This window comes from Mus pahari, chromosome 10, assembly GCF_900095145.1.
Source record: "Mus pahari chromosome 10, PAHARI_EIJ_v1.1, whole genome shotgun sequence".
Lineage (NCBI taxonomy): Eukaryota > Metazoa > Chordata > Mammalia > Rodentia > Muridae > Mus > Mus pahari.
Genome location: NC_034599.1, coordinates 64,336,182 through 64,359,657, shown reverse-complemented (window position 1 = coordinate 64,359,657; position 23,476 = coordinate 64,336,182). Strand labels below are relative to the sequence as shown.

The following is a 23,476-nucleotide window of genomic DNA, read 5'->3' as shown; positions in this document are numbered from 1 at the left end:
AATGTTCAAATTGGGTGGGCATATCTGACTCCTTAAGCATTCCCCATTTAAGTTTCAATCTTTTTGTGAACTTGTTGAAACAGAACAGTTGCCTATCTTTTCCTGACGTGCTCTGCAGGGCAGCAGTACTTATTTCTTCTACTCAAGAAAGTCTCTGTACCCACTGACTAGCCCTTTCTCGCTTTCTGATGACACCCTCGGAGATAAAGGTAAATGTCGGTAGCCTCATAAATTCTAGAGGCAGGAAAACTGGTAGTGGAAACAATATTGTCTTTGTTTATTGGAATCACTGCTAATAGGTGGAATGGAAAAGGTTATAGTTTAAAGTCTGTTTCAGCAGTTTATGTTGGATGCTGGTCTGTGCAAAGGCTGGTTTGCAAACACTCTCACTGTCACTGAAGAACGTTCTGTGTCAGTGGTGAACAGGTATTTTCTCAGCATTCCAAGGACTGCAGATAAGCTTTTGGGTCTTGGTGGTGGTATTACATGAAGAAGCAGAGGCTATGTATTCAAGTTCAGACAAGCTTTGCAGCTGGGAAGAATGTCTTCAAGAGATTTTAAAGTAGGTTATCTTTCAAATTGAATCTTTACTTTTGCCCCTTCTCTTTTCTTGGAGACAGGGTCCCACTGTGCAGCCCAGGCTGACTAAATCCACTGAGTTCGGCTAACGTTAAATTAGTATTGTAAAAATGTGTCTGAAAATACAAGTTCACACCATTCCAAAAATCACACTTCCCTTCCCCTATGTACTCTTTTTTGTTACTGACTTATCTTTCCACATTCTGCTCAGGGCCTCTCTACTCTCCCCGGTCGCCTCCCTCACCACTCACCTGTATTGCTGGCTGTTTCACATCACGGAATCAGAGGAGGGCTGAGTCTAATAACACTCTCCTACTTAGTCTTTATTTTCCCTGAATTCCCTGATAATGCAAATAGTACCTTTCAAAAATATCTACTCTGTAATAACCCTAAATTCCTAACAATGTTGCAGAAAGACATACAAGTATACACAGTGCTCTTGTATACCTATTATCAATGCTCCCTACTGCCCTTTCCACATCCAAGTCTTCCAACTTGTAAATAAGTTAGACATCATATCTCATACCAATATACACATAGGCATTTACTTTCCAAGTATGGCCTCTCTGGCCTTGCAAGTTTAAAACAAGATTCATCTACCAGTACTCACTAACCTACATGTGCCAAGGTGTGCTGCTCTGATACCCTCTACTGGACCAGGAACTAAGTCCAAACCATGGTCATGAGTCAGTCAGTTAGTGTCCAAAACCAGGAACAACTCTGTAGCCTTCCTCTGTCTTTCATAGAAAAGATGGGATTCTTGAAAATCTCTACCCACTTGCTTTAGAGGCTGTCTCTGGTTTGGGTCCTCGGGTATTTCTCCATGATGGACACCTTTATGCCAGGAAGATTCCATATTACTGGCACTGTACTTTCTTCTGGTGTAAACTAGGAAACAACTGTTATGTTCCTGAATCTTATTAGTGGCTACCTTCTGACTTAGGACAGTTTCTGACATGTTTCTTTAACTCTAAGTAAATTAATTACTATATTCACCAAATAACAACAAATTTCAGGGTGAAGTTTTTAAAAATAAGACTGTGTAATTGTTCCCATTTATCATCAAAAAAAAAAAAAAAAACAAACTCTTGCTAACTTTAACATCTGCTGACTGCTAAATAATTGTTACTTTAGTGCTTACAAATGGGCGCCTTTTCTAATTCCATCATTCCATTGGCTGTTTGGCCTTCTGTAGAACTGAACAGTCCCCTCTTGTTTGTTTATTCATTTATGATCAGTATGGACTCTTGAATTACTATTTAACTCAGAGGATTGCAGATGATTACTATAGTCATTTAACATTTAAGTTTTCTTGGACCTGAGACTCCTTTTCAACTAGCCCGGTGTCCTTCTGATTTGCCCCCACAACTTTCTGGGCATTTTCTGGTACAACCAAAATGTCCAGTTTCCCCTGCTATCCTTTTTTTTTTATTATTCATTTTTGCTGATCCATCTTGCCCTTTGCTCTGATTTCAATCACCATGGCTACACCAGTGACTCTGAAATCTGTACTGATGTCTCTTCTAGCTTGAATACAACTCTTTAAGATACGAGTCATTACTACCTCAGTTTAATGTGTTGATAGTAACTGATATCAAGGTCCTGTTGTGTAGCCCAGGTGCTGAGATGGCTCCTTTAAAATTTGCCCCCCTCCCCCATTGCACTAGGTCTCTTTTACACCTCTAAATGTGTACATGGTATATATGCTTGCTTAAAAATAGATTCATACCTGTGAGCTACCATAGTAACTCCCTGGTGCAACAGTGGCACAAATGGTATAGAAATAACCAATTACTGTCTGATTAGATTTAAGGCCCACTCCATGAGATAGAACCTGTATCTGCTACTGTTAATGGGGCCAAGAACCTGGGACTAGCTAGGTCATAGGCTCCAGGGGAGAATCCTCCATTATTCTACTAAATGAACATAGTATTAAGACTCATAATGATTTTCTGCTGTAGCCATAGATCAGTGCATCTTTTGATCCTTATCAGAGAAGCTACTTCCTGCAGCAGATGGCCATAAAAAGGGGCCTACAGCTGGTCAATGTACAGAGAATAATAGGGATTGCTCAATCCTAAATGGGATACCTATATCACACCCTTCCCCACAAGGCTCAAAGATCTTCATGGGAGAAGGGGTAGAAGGATTTTAAGAGCCAGAATGGTGGATAAGGGAAAGGAATCGGCACTTTTGAGAGACAACAGGATAGATGTACATATGACTTTCAGTGATTGGGATAGCATGAACAGTCTCAAGCCAGACAAATCTCAGCATAGACAAGGGAAGGCAAGAATGAAGTACTAACTCTAAAACTATTATTATGCTATTGACAACTGATAGCTGCTGGGAGAGGGAGTCAGTTTTCTTTAAGGGTGTGACCCCTGGTGAGTTGACCAAGCTCCAGGGTAGGTCTTGTAACTAAGAGTATCTGGACAACACAAATTGGAATCAATGTGTTTATAAACAAAAACAAACAATCCAAAGTTGAGTAGGAAGGGAGGTGGAGTAGATCTAGGAAGAGCTGGGGAAGGGGGAGTGAATATGATCAAAATCAAAACACACTATCAAATTCTTAATAAACATTCTTTAAATCGATAGTCTAGTCTTTGCATATTCCTCTCCTCTCTTCAAGACTGTGTGTGGACTTAGTGGCTTATTTCTAACCAGGAGACTATGGCAGAAGTCAGTGCTTGACCTCTGAGATACCATCACTTCCTGTTGCTCCTTTCTGGGGCTGCTAATGCTAGGGTCTGCAGGCTGCTGAGCCATGAGGACATTTGGGTAGTGCTACACAGCAGTCCGGGCAAAAAGGGCACAAGGCTTACTGCCAGCAACAGAAGAAGCAAGGCCTTCCACCTAGATATATCTGTGTAAACCTTGGCTTGGAGGAAGTGGATGTCTCCAGTCAACAGCATGACTGCAGTTACAGCCCATGAGCTTGGGGCAGTAAGCTGGGCTGCACCTGGACTCCAGCTCACTAAGACTATGAGACAGTATTTGTCATTTAAACATGCTGTACTAGGTAACTTAACTCTCAGCAACCATAATGTCCAAACCCAGAAGCCAGGGAGTAGAAACGGTTAAAGCAAACACACCCAATGTGCTTTCCTCCCTAACCACACTTCTGTTTTTTTTCCAGTGAATAACACCATCATTCTCCCAGCACTATAGATGCTTCTGGGTAAGCTGTAGCTGATTGACAGTGCTGATTTATTAATTCTGGACCTTTCCCATTTTCAAATCCTACCTCATAATATCCAACCTTTCGCCAATGCACTCTGTGGACTAATGCTGACAAGAGTCCTGATGGCCCTATTTATTTGGTTAAACTCACTACAGGTTTCTGAGTTGTGTGGGCTGGAATCCCATGGTCTGAGCCAGTTTCCTCCATCATCTCCATGCGCACAGCCTGCGTTTCAGCCAATGGTGACCTTTGATAGTCTGCAGCTTTACTTCTTAACTCCTACTCATGAGAGACAGCAGCAGCCAGACAGAAACCATCAGCTGAAGCTTTAGTTCAGAAACACCTTCCTTAGTTATCACAACTTGGCTACGAGTATGGCCTTTTCTTCTTTTTGTAGTTGTATGGATGGAACTCAGACTCTCATGTATACTAGGCAAGCTCTCGACTGCTGAGCTATAAACCCCCACCCAAGGTGACTTTTAACATGAACTTGATCAGAGCACTCACCACAGAAATTCTACTAGAATGTACACCTACAAGGAAAAAAAAAAATCTGATTTACGACAGGCTCATGTAACCATACATCCTTATTCATTCTGGAATGAAACACGTACCTACTGAGCATGGTAACTATACTATACTATCCTACTATCTAATGATGAGCAAATATGCTTCCTTCCCTCAAGAGTTTATTATCTACTGGGAAGTAAACAATACTGCAAGGTCTGAATGTAAATGGAGGACAATAATGGTGACTTAGTGGATGTTTCATGACACAAAGCTGTAGTCAAATTCTTTTACTTGTTTTCTAAGACTTTTATATTAATTATACTCACATAGAAGAACAAACGAGCCAGGTTTAGGCTCACAATATTGTTATACCTCATTTTTTCCCTATGTACCTAGACAGAATTTTTTTGTCACAGGCATGGTAGGTGAGTACTCTAATTCCCAGAATGGAGTAAAAAATAAAATAAAATAAAATAAAAACAAAAAACAGTAAAAAAAAAAAAAAAAAACAGTAAAAATGTTGCTGTAATATTATCAACGTTACTTCCTTGCTTACAAATCCCTTCATATTTGTAGCAATGTAGAACAACAACAGACACTAAATATGTGTTTAAAAAGAGCCTTTGCTAAGCTTAAGTGGAAAAGCAGCTCTACTTGATCAGAGTTGTCCAGAGGTTTGGTCACATATAGACAGTGGAAGCCTCTGATATGCAGACTGTAGCAAGTACTGTCCATCTTTGGAAAAGAGCTCATTTCAAAGGGATCTTCTACTGTCACACCCCTAAACTGAATGTCAAATGAGTCACAACTAAAATATTTCTGGATTTGTACATATGTGACAAAGTTTAGGGGGAAGGTGAAGTGCTTTAAAAGGAGAGTGGTAGGTTGAGGAAATGCTACATTAAACTTTATACAGTGGGGGGGGGGGGGGGCTGGAGAAATGGCAAAGCAGTTAAGAGCACTGACTGCTCTTCCAGAGGTCTCGAGTTCAATTCCCAGCAACCTCATGGCAACCCACAATCATCTGTAATGGAATCTGATGCCCTTTTCTGGTGTGTCTGAAGACAGCTACAGTATATTATGGAAAAAAATTATACAGTAATTATAGATGTTTTAATCTCAGCACTCAGGAGGCAGAGGCAGGTGGATTTGAGTTACAGGACAGGACTATGTACAGACCCCGTCTCAAAAATCAAAACAAAAATCTGAATGTACTAATAATTTAGGTAACTAACCCCTCAGAAAATCAATGCAAAAGAAAACTTGATAGTCGAAGGTAAGAATTTCAACTTAAATTATTTTAAAAGATTTTGGGTCATCCTCTTTTAAAGTAAATTTTATGTGTATGAATGTTTTGTTTGTATGTATGTAAGTGCACCACATAGATGCAGTGCCCATAGAGGCCAGAAAATAGGTCATCAGGTCCCCTGGAACTACAGGTACAGCGGCTGTGGGCACCCAAATGATTGGGAATCAAACTTGGGTCCTCTGAAATAAGCCACTTGTTTAGACTCCAATTTTGGGGTGTATTTTTTATATTAACATGGAAAACACACACACATACACACACATACACACACATACACACACATACACGCACACGCGAACGTGCATACACACACACAGACACGTCCCATTGATGACAAAGCTTGTATTTCTGAGATGACAAACACATTTCTGAAGCTTTTAGTGTTTATTAAAAAACAGGTAACAAAAAGTAAACATATTCTGCCTCCTCAAATGCAAACTGGCCAAACCCACTGCTGATGCTGCTTTCTGAATTAAACACAATACATGAGGAGAAACAAACAATCCTAGGCTTAATGGCACCTTCACCATGTCTGATAGGATGATCAAGGTTTTATTTTGTTTTGTTTTGTTTTCCTGCATCCTCATGGTTATCTTTGCTTTGGGTAGTATTTTACCACATTTACATGGAATTTGTGCAAAGTAGTAGAGATACTGTCACCAAAGCTGTCACACCACAGAATGCTTTTTGTTTTTATAAAACACAAGGGTGGTTGCCTAGTAGGAAAATATTAATTTGCCACTTTGCAGAGACGAGGATTTTTCTTGTTTTCACTTTCGGCGTCCACAAAGGAATTTCAACAGGTTTTCAAACATATCAACAGCAGTTTTAATACTGACAAAAATGGGTCATAAAAAAATGCACAGAGCTGTTTCTAACATTGGCAATATTTAACTATTGGGCCAGTCTCATTTGAGTGGCAATATAATCAAATTGATAACATAATACATGACAGTTCCTAAATCAGCAAGTAGTTTTTCCTACCTATGATCTTTAGAAAAGAATGCTATAAAAATATTTTTCTTATTTAGTTTGCTGCCATGATAATGGAGCATTTTAGATTCTCCGTGCACCAGCACTGAGGAGTAACTAACTTCTGCTGTCACCACCATTCCTGCAGTCAGTAGGTTTCCAAGGCACTTTGTAAGAACTCCAGGATAGCGAGGGAAACAGTCTTCTCCCTAGCTGATCTTCTGGGCACATTTCCCCTTAAAGTTCAACATTAAACACTGTTATAACGGGGTTTTCTGAAACTTCATTTTCTATGGTCCAGCCCTTACATTATTTTCCTTTTATTCTGAGCCACTCCTTCATTTTCAACTTGCTGAACAGGCAGGCAACTGCTTTTGGTTTCCATGGAAACTGGATTCCTGTGGTTACGGGTAGGCATTCTTGTCCCACCAACCTAAGAGATGAAGCAAGAGCAGAATAACTTAATAAATTCACAACTTGCCTGCACACAAGCCACTCTGCATCATTTACACAGGGACTCTCAACTTGGGAATGACCTTTTGTAAATTTTTAAGTCCCAGCCACACGGCTAACTTAAGAAGTTTTAATCTGACCCAGTTTTAAAAACATTAAACTTCTGGTAACAATGAGGAAAAAAAGCTGGAGCAGGGCTTAGCTGTAAACTGCTGTTACATTTGCAAGATGCTGAAATGTGAAGTTAGAAAACGAGGAAAGGCCAGGTCTTTGAAGCACTGTGCAATTTGTGGAAAGGCAAGGGAGGAAGGAGAAAGTGAGGACAGGGAGAGGAAATACAAAGGGATGGAAAGACAAACAAGAGGTCAGACATAAGATGGAGCAAGGCAAGGAGATAAGGAAAGAAGATGGGAGAAGAGGCAGAGTCTAAAAGAGAAGGAATAAAAAATATGAAAGGAAAGAAGGGGAGAAACCGGAGGAGGAGAAAACTGGAGGTGGAAGGGGAAGAGGATGCCAACAGAAAGGGGAGGAAAAGGCCTAGAGGGGAAGAGGGGATAGAACAGGTGAGAGAACCCCAACTTGTACCCAGAGCAGGCCCAAAGTCCTGCCTAAAGAGAAGACTTGGAAATGCTATAACCTTCCTGACCAATCAGAGGCCTCACACAGGACCAGAACTGTATATAGCCTGCAGCCATCCCCACAAAGCTGCCTGTGTCCGCCTAAGATTGCCCTTGCCACTCTGCACCAGCAGTGTCTCTGAACACCCCATGCGGCCAATCCCACAGATAGGAAGGTAGGGTTAGGATACATTCAAACCCACTCTCTCACAATCTAGCCTAATGAACAAAATGCCAGCATGGAGGTTCACTAAGAATGTACCAAAATCTAGTGTCTCTACTTTTTCTTTCCTAAGCTTTTTTGGTTTGTTTTTATTTAAATTACATATCTAGAAATGGGGCAAACTTGAGCGCTTCAGTCAGACAGTGTGTCTGTTGGTCTCTGATGCTCAGGTCTAGCAATGAGCGACCAGTGAGTGCTGATTCTTGAAATGCCTGTCACTCACTTGCACACTCAGCAGGTGTTTTTCCTGAAGGTATTCATTAATTGGGTTTTGAGGAAGGCAAACATTCTGAAAACCGTGTGTTCAGTAAACGGCTACTATAGAACCTATAGTGGTGAAAGAGGAGCAGATGGAACTCTGCAGTCCAACTCTTCTTGGTGTAGTAGAAGGCAGATGCAGATTAACTGGAATATGTGTCACAGTTCAGGGCTGCAGCCCTGTCCAAGGAAAAACACCTCATTTGAGAGCAGTTGGGATGGATGGTCACACTAAGGCAAGGCTACATCAGAAGGAATGCAGACAAGTGCTTCACACAGCCTCTGACTTCCCAGTTTTAACAAAGCTCTGATCTTTCTACATATATGCTAAGACTAGCCTCCTACAGGCACTGAGCTTGGTTGGAATTATTAAAGTCCTGTTTCTATGGCCTGGCTAGGAAGGCAGGGAGGTGACGTCAGGGTGGAGAACTACACAGTGTACACAATCCTATGCATGTGAACACCAACACCCAACAACAACAAAATGAACAATGAAAAAGTCCTTAGTATTTGTAGGAAAAGCTATTTCTTAAAGGGCTTCAGGACGTTTACTGCCTGGGCATAACAGATAGAAAAGAAGAAGAGAGTGTCCAAGAGATACACACACACATTTACTATAGGCTAGCTGTGGTGGGAGGGTTTCTGTTGACTTTTAAAACACACCAAGGGAATATTAGTTATCTAACTGTCTATGTCACCAGTGCTGGGCTATGCAACAGTCTGGTCCCAGAAAATCTCAAGAGCATCTGTCCCTGTACTGGACACTGTTCAGTAATACACGTGGTTGAATAGTTAGAATGTGTATTTATGTGTTCACACAGAATTTCTCCTTCTCTAACAGAATTTTCTTGTTACACTGCAGCATATTTGACTACTCTACTGAAAAAGTTAAATCTTTCAAGAAATGCTAAGGTATAATAAGCATTCAATATTTGTAGTTCGTCTATACACTCACTTATTTTAAAAACACCTTGTATGCTTTCTTCATTTGGGAGGCAGAGGCAGGCAGATCTCTTTGAGTTTGAGGCAGCCTGGTTTAAAGAATGAGTTCCAGGACAGCCAGGGCTACACAGAGAAACTCTATCTTGAAAACAAAGAAAGAAAGAAAGTTTTCTTTAACTTAAAGTTGTTCAGTTCTAAGTTATTAAACCACTCATTTTCACCAAAAAGGAATAAATATCCCATACAGAATTACATGTTATAGTTGGCAGACTATGATTAGTGTTTCTAAATTAAAAGAAAACTGTCTTTTTAGAATATAGGTTTTCAAAAACATTTTTCTAATTATTATTTTTAAGTTACTTAAGAAATCTCCTTAGATTATAAAAATCACTAGTTAGAATATTTATAAACTAAAAACAGTCACGGAAACCGAAGATAAATACAGTGTTAACTAACTTTCTCCATGCTCTCAGTTTCTCAACGAGTTTGGCACATTTCTACTTTCTTGTGAAAGCTCACTGGGAATGAGGTGAATGGCTGCTTGGCATGCACCAAAGTACTGACAAGTAAATAGAGTGATCTTCTCAAATGGTGACACCAGGTGGAGAACTGAAGAGCATACACAACCCCATCCAATGTAAACAATATAAACAGTGTCAACAATTAAAAGGTCTTGGCAACTGTAGGAAAGTTATTTTCTCAAAAGTAGTTGGAGACATTCACAGACTAATTGGGCATAACAGAGAAAGGGAAAAAGAAGACAGTGTTCACAAGACACACATATGAGCTCCATGTGAGATTTGTGTGAGCTTTAGAGGAGCTCCCAGGAAACCAGACAGAGATGAATGATCTCAGTATTCTGACTAGAAGGTGTTTAGCAAGATGGCTGGAAAACACACGGGATTTGTGCTTACAGACATTTGGATTCATTTGCAGACAGCAGCGTCCTTCTTGTGGCTAAGCTCAAACTGAACTGGTGACATGACAAGGAATGGGTGGCATGTTAGGGACAGTGTAGACACATGTTTTCATTCAAACTCTAGGTTTAAATAGGCTACTCAACTGATATTTCTAGAAGGGTTTTATAATGAGTATAACATTAATAATAATTCAATAAACCCTAAGTTATAAAATACTTAGGATAATATACCTTCGCTCTTAATATTTTACTGTATTTTTAATAAGTCACTTTACTAATTACTAATGCTTGCTTTTATGTATTTCTTTATCTTACTAATCACTTTTTAATTATATCATAATTTTATTATATGGACTCTTTTGCAAATTGCCTCAACTGTTTAATGGAAGAGGATATACATAAATAGTAACTAAGGAAATACAAGTGTTCTTTGGGCAGACACTCAGGCACTAAACTTCGTGGATGCCTCATGCATGCACGCATAGAGCCAGTAGAGAACAGAACATTTAATTGTAAAACAGATCTTACCTTTGCTTGTGCTGCAGGGCGCAGTGATTTAGGTGGAAAAGTGCAAGGTATTCGTCCATGATGGATATGATATGGTAACAGGTAACTGGGATCTAATGGGACCCAAGGAACCGAGAGACTGGAGGGTACGCCAGGAAGGTCACAATGTGCCTTATGCAAATTATATGCTGTTCTAGTAACTTTTCCATCTGAAGTCTTGTAGATCAGGAGTGAAGAATCTTCTGCTGCGTGAGACAGCAAGTAGGACCCTTCCTGCAAGCTGCATCCAACACTGAGACTCAACTTACAGGTTTATGATGCCAATCTCATCATGTTCTCCTAACCCCACAGAGCAAAACTGAGCTGCCACAGGAAGAGAACACCACTTTGGAAAGTATTTCAGGACCAGCAAAAGTAAAGATTACAGAAGCCATTAAAATTGCTTTATACTTTTCAGGCAATGAATCAAAGTTTTTATTCTGAAATCCAAACATATCTAAGCATTTCCTTTTTACCATTTTACCAATCTGTAAATGTCAATCATTTAATGGATAAACATTCCACCTAATTCTCTAACCCAACTCAAACCATATATTTTCATTCATTTAACACTACACTTATATTGTTTCTAATAGGTAAGAGACTAGAGACACAAAAGTGAATGTGACATGTCCAGGACCTCAAAAGTGTCAGAAACATGCAGGGAAGATGCAGGGAAGACATAGGATCCACAGCAGTCTTATGTGTTCATGAGCTACCTGTTACACTACCCACTACCCAGTTCCATATTAAATCCTTCACACAAGCTTTTGAGATTAACTCCAACTGGGCATAAACTAATATGAGAGATGGTAAGCAATTTGCCCACAGTTCTGCACATAGTATATCTGCACATAGCTCAATACAGATCTGGCTTTTTGGTCTGCACACAAGTCAGAGCCTCAATCACAATCCTCTACTAACACAAAAATTGATGTAATCTACATTTTCTTTGCTTTCTGGAAAGCTTCAAGGGATTCAATGTATCACCATAAAGAACAAAAGGCACATGGGTAGTGGACTATGTTTTCTTGAGAATACACAACCTCTAGGTGAAAGAGCTAAAGAGAAAAGTTCTTTTCCACATTATTAAAATGAAGATAACCAGCTTTAGTCAGACAGAGTTGCCCACAAATATAATGAGCTACATTTTCACCATTTTAAAACTGCAAGTAACTAGTGTTGACAAAGGAGGTCAGGGAATTATTCTTAGCTTCTAGGGAGGCTTCTCCCTCTCTCATCACTCTCATAGAAGGAAGCAAGTGACTATTTGGTAAAAAGAATAAATAACATTTCTAATATTGAGTTTCTAATCAATGAAACTCATGTATCTTAGAGGATTGACAGTTTGAGGTCAAACTGGGCTATACAGCAAGATGTTCTGTGTGTGTTTGTGTGTCTGTGTGCATGTGTGTATAGTGTGTATGAGAGAGAAAGAGAAATATGAATAAAACAAACACATTTGCAATTTCAGTATATCCAGACACTATCCTGTTATCTTTCACTCCTATTTTTAATTTTCAACTTTGATACTTTTTACATTTATAGTTTTTTCATCTATTTCTAATAGCACATTATCAAAACTTATAATAATTTCCAGCAAAGAAAATCAAAATTTCTATGCAAATAACCCAAAGTACTTACCTACATAATTTCTTTAGAATGTGCTGGAGAATGTTAAATAAACTTGAAATCCTATTAAACAAAAGAGAAACTGATATAATATTAAATTGAAACAAACAAATCTAGAAGTATAACCTCACTAATAATATGTGTAGCCTATTGTTCACAGTCAAAGGCAGCAGCAGCAGGCCACTAATGCCAAACAAGGACCAGCAAGTAGATTATGCTGAGGTGAGACACAAATTCCTTAATTTTCTTTCATGTTCATGAAGTATTTTGTATTAGACCTGTTATAATCATATAATTTAAAAATACCTGAATAAAACAAAAATATAGAATAGCTGTAATCAGTTGCCAAGAAAACTGACTTTTTGCATGTGTGAGCGGGGTCAGACCAGCCAAAGGGAAAGGAAGCACTGCATTTTAACTATCTGGTGCCTCATCTATATACAAACTTATTTCCATTATAATTTCTCTTTAAATGTTTTTTTCACTAAGAGAAGTAAGGCAAGGGGTTAACTAGCAATGTACTGAAAGATTGTTCTGTACACACATATAAAGCAATCCTTAGACAGTGGACTTTTGTGTAAGCAGGGTTCAAGTGTGACTGTTCCTTCACAAATCTGTGTCAAGTGGAGCTCTGCCATCAACAGTGGTGACTTTAGCACTGCTGGAATGAACCACTCCCAGTCCCGGCTTCTCTCTATGAAATGGCCATGATGCTACCATAGCCTTTCCTGCCAAGTTGTGTGATAGAAAGAGATCATCTGCATAACCTTTTCCCATACAATGAGGCACTCAGAGTTCTGAGGACCACTAATTTACTTCTGATGTCTAACATTTGGTAGGATGGAGAAATTTCAGAAGTCAGGCTGTCCAATCAGTCACATAATTCTGAGGGCTGAAAGTCTGTGGCTGTCTCATCCTCCTCTTCTCTACACAGGGCTAAAATGTGTGTTTCCCTGCACTTTACAACACACTCTCTGGCTCTAGCCTCCTGTGTAGGAAGTGGAAAGACTGGTGTTGCTAGCAATATGTTTCATTGTAGATGGAAACAAAGTAAATTGAGTTAGGAGACCTCAAGATCTAGAGAGTAATCGAACATTATCACTATTTAAAGGTAAAGGAAAAGCCACCATCACATTACATGAGTTCAATCTTTTCAATGCCCCCCACAAAGCACTTCCTTACTTGAGTGCTGCAAGTTTTTCTTTTAATTCTTCTGAAGTGACTTCTTCTAGCATGAAAAGTTTTGAAGTAAATGCATCAATATGCCCTAAAAGAAAATACAAAACTTAAAGACCCAAGTCATTGTGGTTATAAAATAATAAAAAAATAAGTTACCTAGGCTCTCTCTATAAAGATGTTCAACTATAAAGGACTTTGTATTTAAAAGGAGAGATATATTTCACTGGGTATCAAGTAAACCTGAATTTAAAATGACATACAGATTATGGTATGTTTCACGGTAAAATATTTGTTAAATATAAGAAAGTTGGCACATGTCTATATACTCCAAAGAGAATTATTACCCTAAACCTCCAACTTAAGAGAAAACCCTGCTCAGATATTGATTGGTATTCCTGGCTCTCACTAAAGCTGCATCTTCATGAAGTTGTAAAGAAAAGCATGAGCTCACCATATAAACAAGCAATTAAAGATCAAAGATGTGGACAGGGTATGCTCTATAAGTATCAAAGACACATTATTATGAAACTTATTATAAAAATATAGCTATTTTTTACTAAAGCAATCATAAAGGTCTCTGTGGGTAAAGCAATCTATTCAAAGTCTTATTTTCTTGTATGCCTGATATAAATCTACAACCCACAAAATCCAAAATATTATATTCTTAAGATGATATTTCTTTTTTTTTTTTTTTTTTTTTTTTTGTTTTTTTTTTTAAAAAATACATTTTTCATTGGGGAACTTGTGCTCTCTCCAATGTGGCTTCCTATTCCAAAGCAGGATGTGTAGAAGGGGTAATCCATAGAGAAACAAGTCAATGTATTTTTTTTTTTTTTTTTTTTTTTGGCTTGGTGCTAGGGGTTGAACACAAGGCTGGATCGCATGCATTCATTACAAAACATTTTCACTGAGTTACAACTCTAGCCCAAAATTATTGGTTACTATTACAGAATGTTGATGAATAGATTTTTTATTTTGGAAAGTGGTAGACCACAGGATATATAAAGCATTTGTTTTTCCTTTATTGTCTGTACCTGTTAGATAGTTTAATAATAATGGGGGGAAACTTTCTTTTTATAAAGATGATTTTTAATAGCTTCTCTTTATGTAAAAGATAACTTTTTTCCTTTGAGACATGGTCTCACTTTGTACCCCTGGCTAGTCTGGACTTGCTATAGAGGTCACAAAGGCCTCTCACACTTGTCGTGGTCATACTGTCACCTTATAAAATTATTCAGCTGAGATGATGGCTCCGTGGTAGCAGTGTGTCTTGACCAGTGTTCTATTGGAGACACCATGATCACAGCAACTCACAAAAGAAAGCACTCAGTTGGGGCCAGCTTACAGTTTCAGAGGTTTAGTTCATTATCATCATGGTGGAGAACATAGTGGCACACAGGCACTCATAGTGCTGGAGAGGCAGCCGAGAGTTCTACACTCTGACCCACAGGCATCAGGGAGAAAAGACACTGGGCCTGGCATGGGATTTTGAAACACCAAAGACCACCCCTGGTAACACATTTCCTCCAAGAAGGCCACACCCCTAATCCTTCTTTTGCAGTGAAGAAGAAGCACTTCTTGATGAACATTCAAATATATATACGCCTATGGGGATTATTCTTACTCAAACCACTAGACTGAGAACTTGAGTTTAATCTCCAGGACCCACACTGTGGAGAGAAACTGATTCCTGCAGGTTATCCTTTGACCTCCAAATATGCACTATGAGCATGTGTGTGATGGTTTTTATGTGCGTGCACACATGTGAGCATGTGTACATGTGTACAACAATTAGTAGAATTAAAAGGCTATTTTAGTTGAATGAAATCCAGAAGGCCTCAGCAGGAGGATTGATGAACAGGAAGCCCCCATCTCAACCCATTTCCCAACACCAAAGTCTAAAGTAAACCTAAAATTTTTGCTTATTTATTTGGTGTTTTTAGACAGGGCTAGCCTGGCAATCCCTGTGTAGGCCTTAAACTCCTTAGCTTTGTCCCATCCTCTCCAGTGTTGGAACGATATGCATGCCCAGTGGAGAAGTTGGGAGAGATCATCTCCTGCTTCTGTTCAGGTTTTAGTCGTTCCCTCCTTCCAATAATGAAGTAGGCAGACATGGAAGAATGTTTAAAATGAAGGTGCTTCATTCATTACCAACTTGCGATTACAGTAGATCAACAGATCGCATGCAGAATTCACAACTGAAACAGAACAGATTTGAACTCTTGTAGCAATCCCAGATGCAATCCCAGAGCCATACGGTTCTAAGAACTGCTACAAGTCTAGGAAGCTCTCCGAAGAGTTTGGGGTGTCAACCAAGAACAGTCTTTTGAAGATGCTCAAAGAAAGTAGATCATTGACAGGAGGAACAGGTGTGTGTCTCTCATCGATAACAAGTCTTAAAGCCAAAATCTGAGTCTTGGAGGCTGGGGCAAGAATGAATCTCTCGGCCTGAAGCAAATGGTTTGGTCCTGGAAGCTGGCTCAACTGAGCTATGTCCACTGCAGAAACTCTTAAGTGTTCTTCAAGGAGGCTCCATACCTAGAACTTGGAGCTTTGGACTTCAAATGAGCTTGTTTCTAGTGCTCATCCTCATTTGCCATTGAACTTTCGGAGTCCTGGAGTGTCAGAGTGTAGGAAGTCCTGACTGAGCCCTGCTTGGCTGACTGTGTGTTTGCCAATAAGGCGAGAGTTGTAACCAGTCGAGGAAGCGCTATCAAAACCTTCTGTCCTGTTTGCTTACTGGTGATCCTTGCATGGCTTCTGTCTGCTGCTGTCAGGCATGGTCAGACTTGAGGCTCTGGCAGGCAAGAGCCAGGCTTTTTGTGCAACTGAAGGTTTTTCTTTCTTTTGGAATTCCTTTGCCCTACAAATTTTATTTCTTTACCCATCAGAGATTCCCTGAATGAGTCTGGAAGTCCCATATTAGGAGTCCCTCCTATGTATAGGGTGTTTTCTACCCTGTCTCTGTGTTTCCTGAAATAAGGACTCTGAGACTAAGAAGTTTTGGCTGATCCCTGACTAGCTCATAAATGTATCATTCTGTTTCTCTATTCTAAGTTCTTCGTAGAACTGGCTGGTTACTTCTGCTCAGCTCTCATGCATCTGTCCTTCATCGTGTCCTAGGGTACATTCTCCCCTGCCTGGCTCTATCCCAGAATCATTTTTCCAGCTGGATATCCCATCCTCTATTCTACCTTTTCCTATTGGCCATAGTTTGGTGTGTGTGTGTGTGTGTGTGTGTGTGTGTGTGTGTGTGTGTGTTCATTGATGGGTGATGTATCCATNTGTAGACCAGGCTGGCCTCGAACTCAGAAATCCACCTGCCTCTGCCTCCCAAGTGCTGGGATTAAAGGCATGCGCCACCATGCCCGGCAAGATGATATTTCTGTGGTAGAAAGTAATGTGTATATTTTAAAACAAAATATGCAGAGGCATGCACAGAGATGCTGTGATATATATCAAGTGACAGAGGAGATTCTGAGGCAAATGTAATACACATGGGTCAACAGGAAAACGTGTTATTACTATTGTAGGAAGGTTAAAAACATCACAGTGTAAGAGTAACACCCAGGGGGCTGGAGTGAAGGCTCAGTGGTTAAGAGCACTTACTGTTCTTCCAGAGGTTCTGAGTTCAATTCCCAGCAACCACATGGTGTGCATGAAGACAGTGTACTCATATAAAAAAGTGCATAAATTTTTTTTTAAAAAAGAAGAGTTACACCCACCAATGTGGGAAATAATGTTTTAGACTTATATTTTTATGTTTTAGATTTTACTTATATTTTTAACTCCTAATATTTCATTGTCAAAAGAAATTGCTTAGAAAGTAGGTATCAGTCATTAGGACTACAAACATTGCATATAGTTTATTACCTCCTTTCCATATCTAGCCTACTTTAATCTCATTTGCTTTATGCTCAAAGAAGTTAATTAGAAACATTTTTACAAGACGTCTTCCCACCCAGACAACATATCTGTTTGTCCTCACAGTCATTTGTTATTTCTTAAGCCAACTTAAGTTTCACCTCTCCATCTCTAATGCTCATTATATGTGACATTCCTAATAATAAAGACACATTTTAATGGCTTAACAGTGATAAACAGAGGATATTAAGTGCAAAAAAATGTATTTTTGGATGTTTAATAAATAAACCTGAGACTACTAATAGAACTTACCTTAAAAAAAATTCAACATAAAAGTATATAGCAGCAATACAGTCTATCAAAGAACTAACTAGACAGGGAATCCTGTACTAAGTGCTATAAAGGCCTACTTCCTCAAGGAAGCTACAGCTCTCAACAGTGGAGCTTTCTAACCTGCGAGTCCACGTGAGTTCTATTAGAGCCTGAGATACTTGTCTCCTCAGTCTTTGAGGTACTTGAGCCAGATTTGTGAAGCTGAAATCTCTGGCCACTGTCCTTCAGTAACAACCTATCTCTTTTAGATCACACTTTAAGAAGAGTTACACTTGGGAGACATTGCTTTAGATAACAAAAGTGAAGCCTCTAGGCTTGTGAATCATTTACATATAATGCATATAAGTGTGCCCAGCTTTAAATGCAGTATATGTTTATAAAAACAATCATACAAGCAGAAATAATGTATTTTGGCAATAAATGAGAAAATTTACAATTATTTCACTATTTTTACATGTTTTACCAAAACAAAGTCTCCATCAATTGTATTTAGAGGAATGAAATATAAAAAAATATGCATTTAGTACACTGCAATTTAAAACATCAAAACCAGCACAATTCTACATTTTCACAGTCTTACCAAGAGTAGTGTGACAGTGCTCACTGCCCTCTTAGACAGCTCCTGATAGAGAAGCATCTTTCCCCACTGTGGCAACTGGCATACTCTCATCTAAGTTAAGATCAACTCCCATACTCTGCCCAAGAGTTCCTTTAATTAAAGCCTTATGCTGGTGTTACCTGTCTTTCATGTCACAGCACGCTCTCGTTTACATCATTAGGTAGTCAGCCTTCACCAAGTCTCTGTGGCAGTGATTAAAGAGTCTGAGCAGTGGTAGTGTTAACATTCTGAGTCAGCTATTTTTTTTTTTTTTCTACAGCTCCATGCAAGTTTGATTACAATTTTACTTCTGGCACTACTACCTCTTAAGTTCCTCCCACTTAATCACTGCTGGCCAATTCCTTGTTTTCATTATCTATTTTCATAAAATCTCAAACAACTGATCACTGGGAGACAAGGAGGTGCCACACCACATATTTGATTTCTGTACACAAACTGGTAAGAAGTACACAGCGACTTCTTCACAGACTAAAAGAAAGGATGTAGGTAGTCATTGATCATGTGTGTCTGTAATCTGCTTCATAATTAGTGGACTGAGGAGCTGACAGTAAGGTTTATATGCAACTTCTACTCTTAATATACTGTCATAATGGAAGGTCATGCTTATAAGAATTGTGTAAAGTGAGGACTGACTGAATGTCACCTCTATAGATTTGATAAACATAACACTGGACAGCAGATAGAGAAGCTGTGATGAGACTACAGATTTTCTTAAAGGAGCAACTCAAAAGCTTTTAAGGCGCAAGAGACACTAATCTAGATAAGAAATTGAGCATATTTATATATAGCGAAGCAAGCAAGCAAACAAAAAGCAAATGTGTTTAATGCACCTGAAGACTATGAGCTATGGTGGTTTTCAGAGTGCCCTAGCTTAGCAGCATTATTATCTGAGATCGGGTTAGGAACATGAAGACCCAGATCCCATTCTGGACCACTCAATCAGATACTCTAGGACCAGTGCTAAAACATTAGCCAGGTATGGCAGTACGGCACTCATATCAGCACCTGGGGGGCTGAGGCAGGATTGGGAATTTGAGGTCATCCAGATGCTATATATAAAAAAACTAACAACAATAAGAACTCCCCCAAAATACTTATTACTCAGAATGGGGGGCAAATTTTCAAATAAATAATTACTGTTTCTAGTTCAGGCAAGAAAAACACATAGCACTCACTATACACAGGACACCATGCCTCTGCTCTGTACTAGGAATACAAAGCTCTACTGGGCTCCAACCTCCAATTACTTACTAATAGGAAAAAGTGATGGCCTAACAATGATGTCGGGGTAACAAAGGGCAAGTGAAAGAACACATTTAGAGATCAAAAGAAGGAGAAGACTGGGGGAGATGGGAGGTAGTAGGGCAGACAGATCAGTCAATATCACCTTTTACTGGTATAGAGACCAAGACAAGAGATGACAGAGATGTTCATCGTGTAACATTCCAATGTGAAGGAACAGAATGAATAATGAGAGCAAGTAACTTGTCATGTGAAGCACGTTAACTATACAAGAACCCTGGCAACATCTTTCAAAGTCCTGCTAATTTCCTTCTGCTCAAAACGCTGTTTCAAGATGAGAATTCTAAGACAATGAATGCCATTATAATTATAAGAAAATTACAAAATCTGTGTTAATCAATTTACTAGCTCACTACTACTCTCTGTCACTGCTTAACTACAGTCAGCATAAGCAGAGAATGGAAAACAAAGAAGTACAAAATGGAAGTATGTAAAGCTGAATTCAAAGGTAAGTACTTAGAGAGTTACAAAGGGGAGAGGGCTCCTATAGACTCACCAACATAAAACGAGCAGTTGGAATGCAATAGACTTTCAGTCCAGAAGCGACAGAGCTCGCTTTCAGTCAGAGCTTCAACTCCATAACAACCTTGATACTCTACTTTTGGTAGCACGTAAACTGGAAATTGCTGCAATGCAAAATTGCATTTTGTCAAAGCTCTAAGTCTGATCTCCACACACATTCCATGGTACACAAGTGCCCACAAATCATAAATACATACAATAAATCAAAACCCTAACAAAAACAAAAGTTTGTCTTCCAAAGAAAATACATTTGCCTATATAGCCAGTAACTTTTGAATGCTTGCAGGAAATTTAACTTTATTTTGCACAGTGTAGGATTTGAAAAGGAAGATATGGATACATTTGCCTCAGAGGGGTAGATTCAGGAAGAAGATGGATAAGGGATCACTCACCACAGCCCTTATCGCCAACATAAACAGGCATACTCCCTGCCAAGGAATGTGATTCACAGCAGATTCTTTGGGACAGAGCCTAGTACATACAATTGTTCATAGGTCCAAAGCTAAATGCTAGAAGGCAATAACTAACATATACTAATAATTCTCAAAAGAAAAGAGAAAGAACCCTCCCCTCTTTAGACAGTAGCCACTCAAATTCCCTGAGCAGCTGGTTTCCTAAGAATGAGCATTAACAACCTTTAAGAACAACTGTGGATATTACTAATTTTACAACACAAAATGCTTTATTCCAAGCACTAAGCATGTGACAAATCATCCATTTAGAGATTTCTGGTCAGCATATCAAGCAGATGGAGCAAGATGACTATGTCCATTACTGGTCTAAGGGAGAATGTGCAAGCAAGTACCTTCTTGCAGAATACTGTAGCAGATGTGTTTTTCTGCCAACGAAAACTTAATTCTTTCTAATGGTTCTGGACATTAAACCCAAGGTCATGTGCAAGCTACACAAGTGCTCTACTACTGAGCTATGATACATCCCCAGCCTGAAAATTCTACTCCCAACAGGATTCTCCATTCCCTGCTACAAAAGAAACAAGGTTTACAGTACCTATACAAGTGACTTGGCTAGTTAGCACTTTAGGGTACTTTCTTTCACAGATTTAAAAACATTTAATCATTGTTTCTCAGTTTCTGGCTTTCCTAACATGGTTTAGCGTCTTTTGCACACCAGTGGTGCTAAGAAAAATTCAAACACAGCATTTCAGCCATCAGCACACAGAATGGTGTGGTTTGTTGTGCCTACTGATTTCTGTAAGATGTTGAATGGTATATACCTATAATGTAATGCATGTAATAACCTGGTGACCCTGATAAAATGTAGACTTAGGTGCTGGCTAAGGCTTTCCATTTTTTTAGAAGTTGTAGTTCTAAGGACCATAGCTTGCACCTGCAGTAAAGACCACAAAGTGGCTTATCAATTTAAAAAAAATGTGATTGGATTAAAATCATTGTATCATATGATAATTCTGTACCCAATGAATGATAAATATGATTAGGCCTCTCAACTTTAAAGCAAATAGGACCTGGAGACAAAATTTCCATTTTCTATTCCATCTCCAGAATGCTGAGAATTTGACGGCCCAGCAGATAAACTGCTAAAAAAAACCCAACAATCTGAATCCACACAAAATATATATAGAGAGAACAGACTCTAGCATTGTCCTCTGATCTCCACACATGTTCCATGGCACACGAGTGACCATATGCCACTTACATACGTACAATAAATCAAAAACCTAAACAAAAATCTCAAGCCTCATGTCAGAGAGCTAATAAATGTGTACAGTTAGATGGTTGATTACGGCAGAAATAAAAAAGAACAGATGCTGCAAAGCAAAGATGATTATCTTTCTGGATCTTAATTGGATTATATTATTATTTACACATGGAAAGTAACCTTCAAGATACATATATACATACATATATGTACACATATACATATATATACATATATATAATTTGTGTGTGCGTATATATGTATAGTTGAGGGCAGTGTGCTTCTCTTTGATATAAAACCAAGTCTTAAATCTGACTTTACTTCTGTATGCATTCTACTGCCATCTCCAGGAAGTCAGGGGAAGGGCCTGAATGTTTTCTCTCTCCTTAGCATCTACAATTGAAGTACAAATCACAATTTGCATCAAGATTTGTGATGTAAAAGTTTCTCATTTCCCCAGAAGGGCAGCTGTAGTCTATACTGCCTAGGTGAAAGCTTTTCTTGCATATGTTTGCCAGTTTTTACATAAACCTCTTAAATCCTATGTCTGCTCCTAAACAGTTCACATTTGGTCTTTTCAGTACCACTGAATAACTTCTATTTTTCCTAACATATTACATCTTTAAGCAGTCTTTTTTCCCTCAGGACCAACCTAAAATTTCAATACCTGGATCTGAAATTGTTAACCACTTTAAAATGCAGCACCCAGGACATGTGGTTAACTAGTAGTCAAGAGTTAGTAGCTGCTTAGTGGTCAGGTGGCCTGGGAGTCACAGTTCTACACAGAATGTGTAAGCTTCAGTTTTGCCTTAGTCCACATCAGCCTCTTCATTTCTGTTCTCTCAAACTAGATGCTCTTTAAGTTCTCTTCAAACAAGAGCTTTTATAAGCACAGGTGTTGCTGGCTTTTTAGTTGTTGTTAGGTTTTTTTTTTTTTTTTTTTTTTTTTGGAGGCAGGGACTTTACTCTGTAGCCCAGGCTGGCCTGGAACTTAGTATGTAGAGTAGCTGGCCTCAACTGCTGACAATACTCCTGCCTCAGCCTCCCAAGTACAGAGTTTTGTTGAGGAAGATATCAACAATATAAAAGTGCAGAGGTAAGGGGAAAAAAATCAGAGATGAAAGTCTTGAACATCAGAAATTTTGCAAACCTGAAAACCTTGTCTAAACAAGCTGGTTCTCATGAAGGAAATACTGCAAGGATACATTCTTAAATGGCAATATTTTAAAGTTTTTCAAACTAGTGTGGATTCCTTACAAAGATTCTTAGCCTTTCCAACCCCTCAAGTTTTCTAATCTCTTTACTGAATTTCTGTGTTGCTAACATTTCAGAAAAAGAGATAAGTGGGGCATAAGTCCAAGGGGCATAGATTACAGTACAGAAATTATACCATGTGTGCTAACCCACCACACATAAAAACAACAATACATGGGGCAAGCATTCCCAGGAAAGCTTTCAAGTTTTACTCTGAGTTTGACAGTCAGAGATATGACTTCTATTTAGATATTCTCTGGGGCTCAATTATTTTGACATCTTGATAAATAATTTTTCCTACATGGTTATAGCTTGATATTTATAAATTTTACTTTTCGAGAGAATGACAATGATCCTACCAAGTTATGTTGGTCAAGAATTAAACTAGTGTCCAAAATTTCCCTGTGCTATTTTTATTTAGGAGATACTGGCATCAACAGTATTTTGAACATATAAATAAGAAGACAAAGTGGTACAGATTCACATGTTAGAATGTGAATAAATGAGGCTGCCTACAAAAAAACAAGAGCACAAATAAGTATAAAAATTAACACACACACACACACACACACACACACA

The 23,476-nt window shown here is 38.8% G+C and overlaps 1 protein-coding gene across 4 annotated transcripts in view; it reads right to left on the bottom strand.

Annotated features, from left to right (window-relative positions):
- Positions 1–5,954: 5,954 nt before the first annotated feature.
- Ice2 (interactor of little elongation complex ELL subunit 2) overlaps positions 5,955–23,476 on the bottom strand; it is a 38,108-nt gene continuing 20,586 nt past the window's right edge. The window contains exons 12-16 of one of the 4 annotated variants that reach the window (XM_021206577.2): positions 19,941–20,070; positions 13,330–13,414; positions 12,160–12,210; positions 10,498–10,756; positions 5,955–6,990 (exon numbers count right to left, since the gene is read on the bottom strand). In XM_021206577.2, coding sequence (XP_021062236.1) covers positions 6,862–6,990; positions 10,498–10,756; positions 12,160–12,210; positions 13,330–13,414; positions 19,941–20,070 — 654 coding nt within the window. In that variant the 3' untranslated portion in view covers positions 5,955–6,861. Of the gene's footprint in view, positions 6,991–10,497; positions 10,757–12,159; positions 12,211–13,329; positions 13,415–19,797; positions 20,071–23,476 lie in introns of those variants that run through there. The other 3 variants (XM_029543494.1, XM_029543496.1, XM_029543495.1) reach the window with 3 other exon arrangements.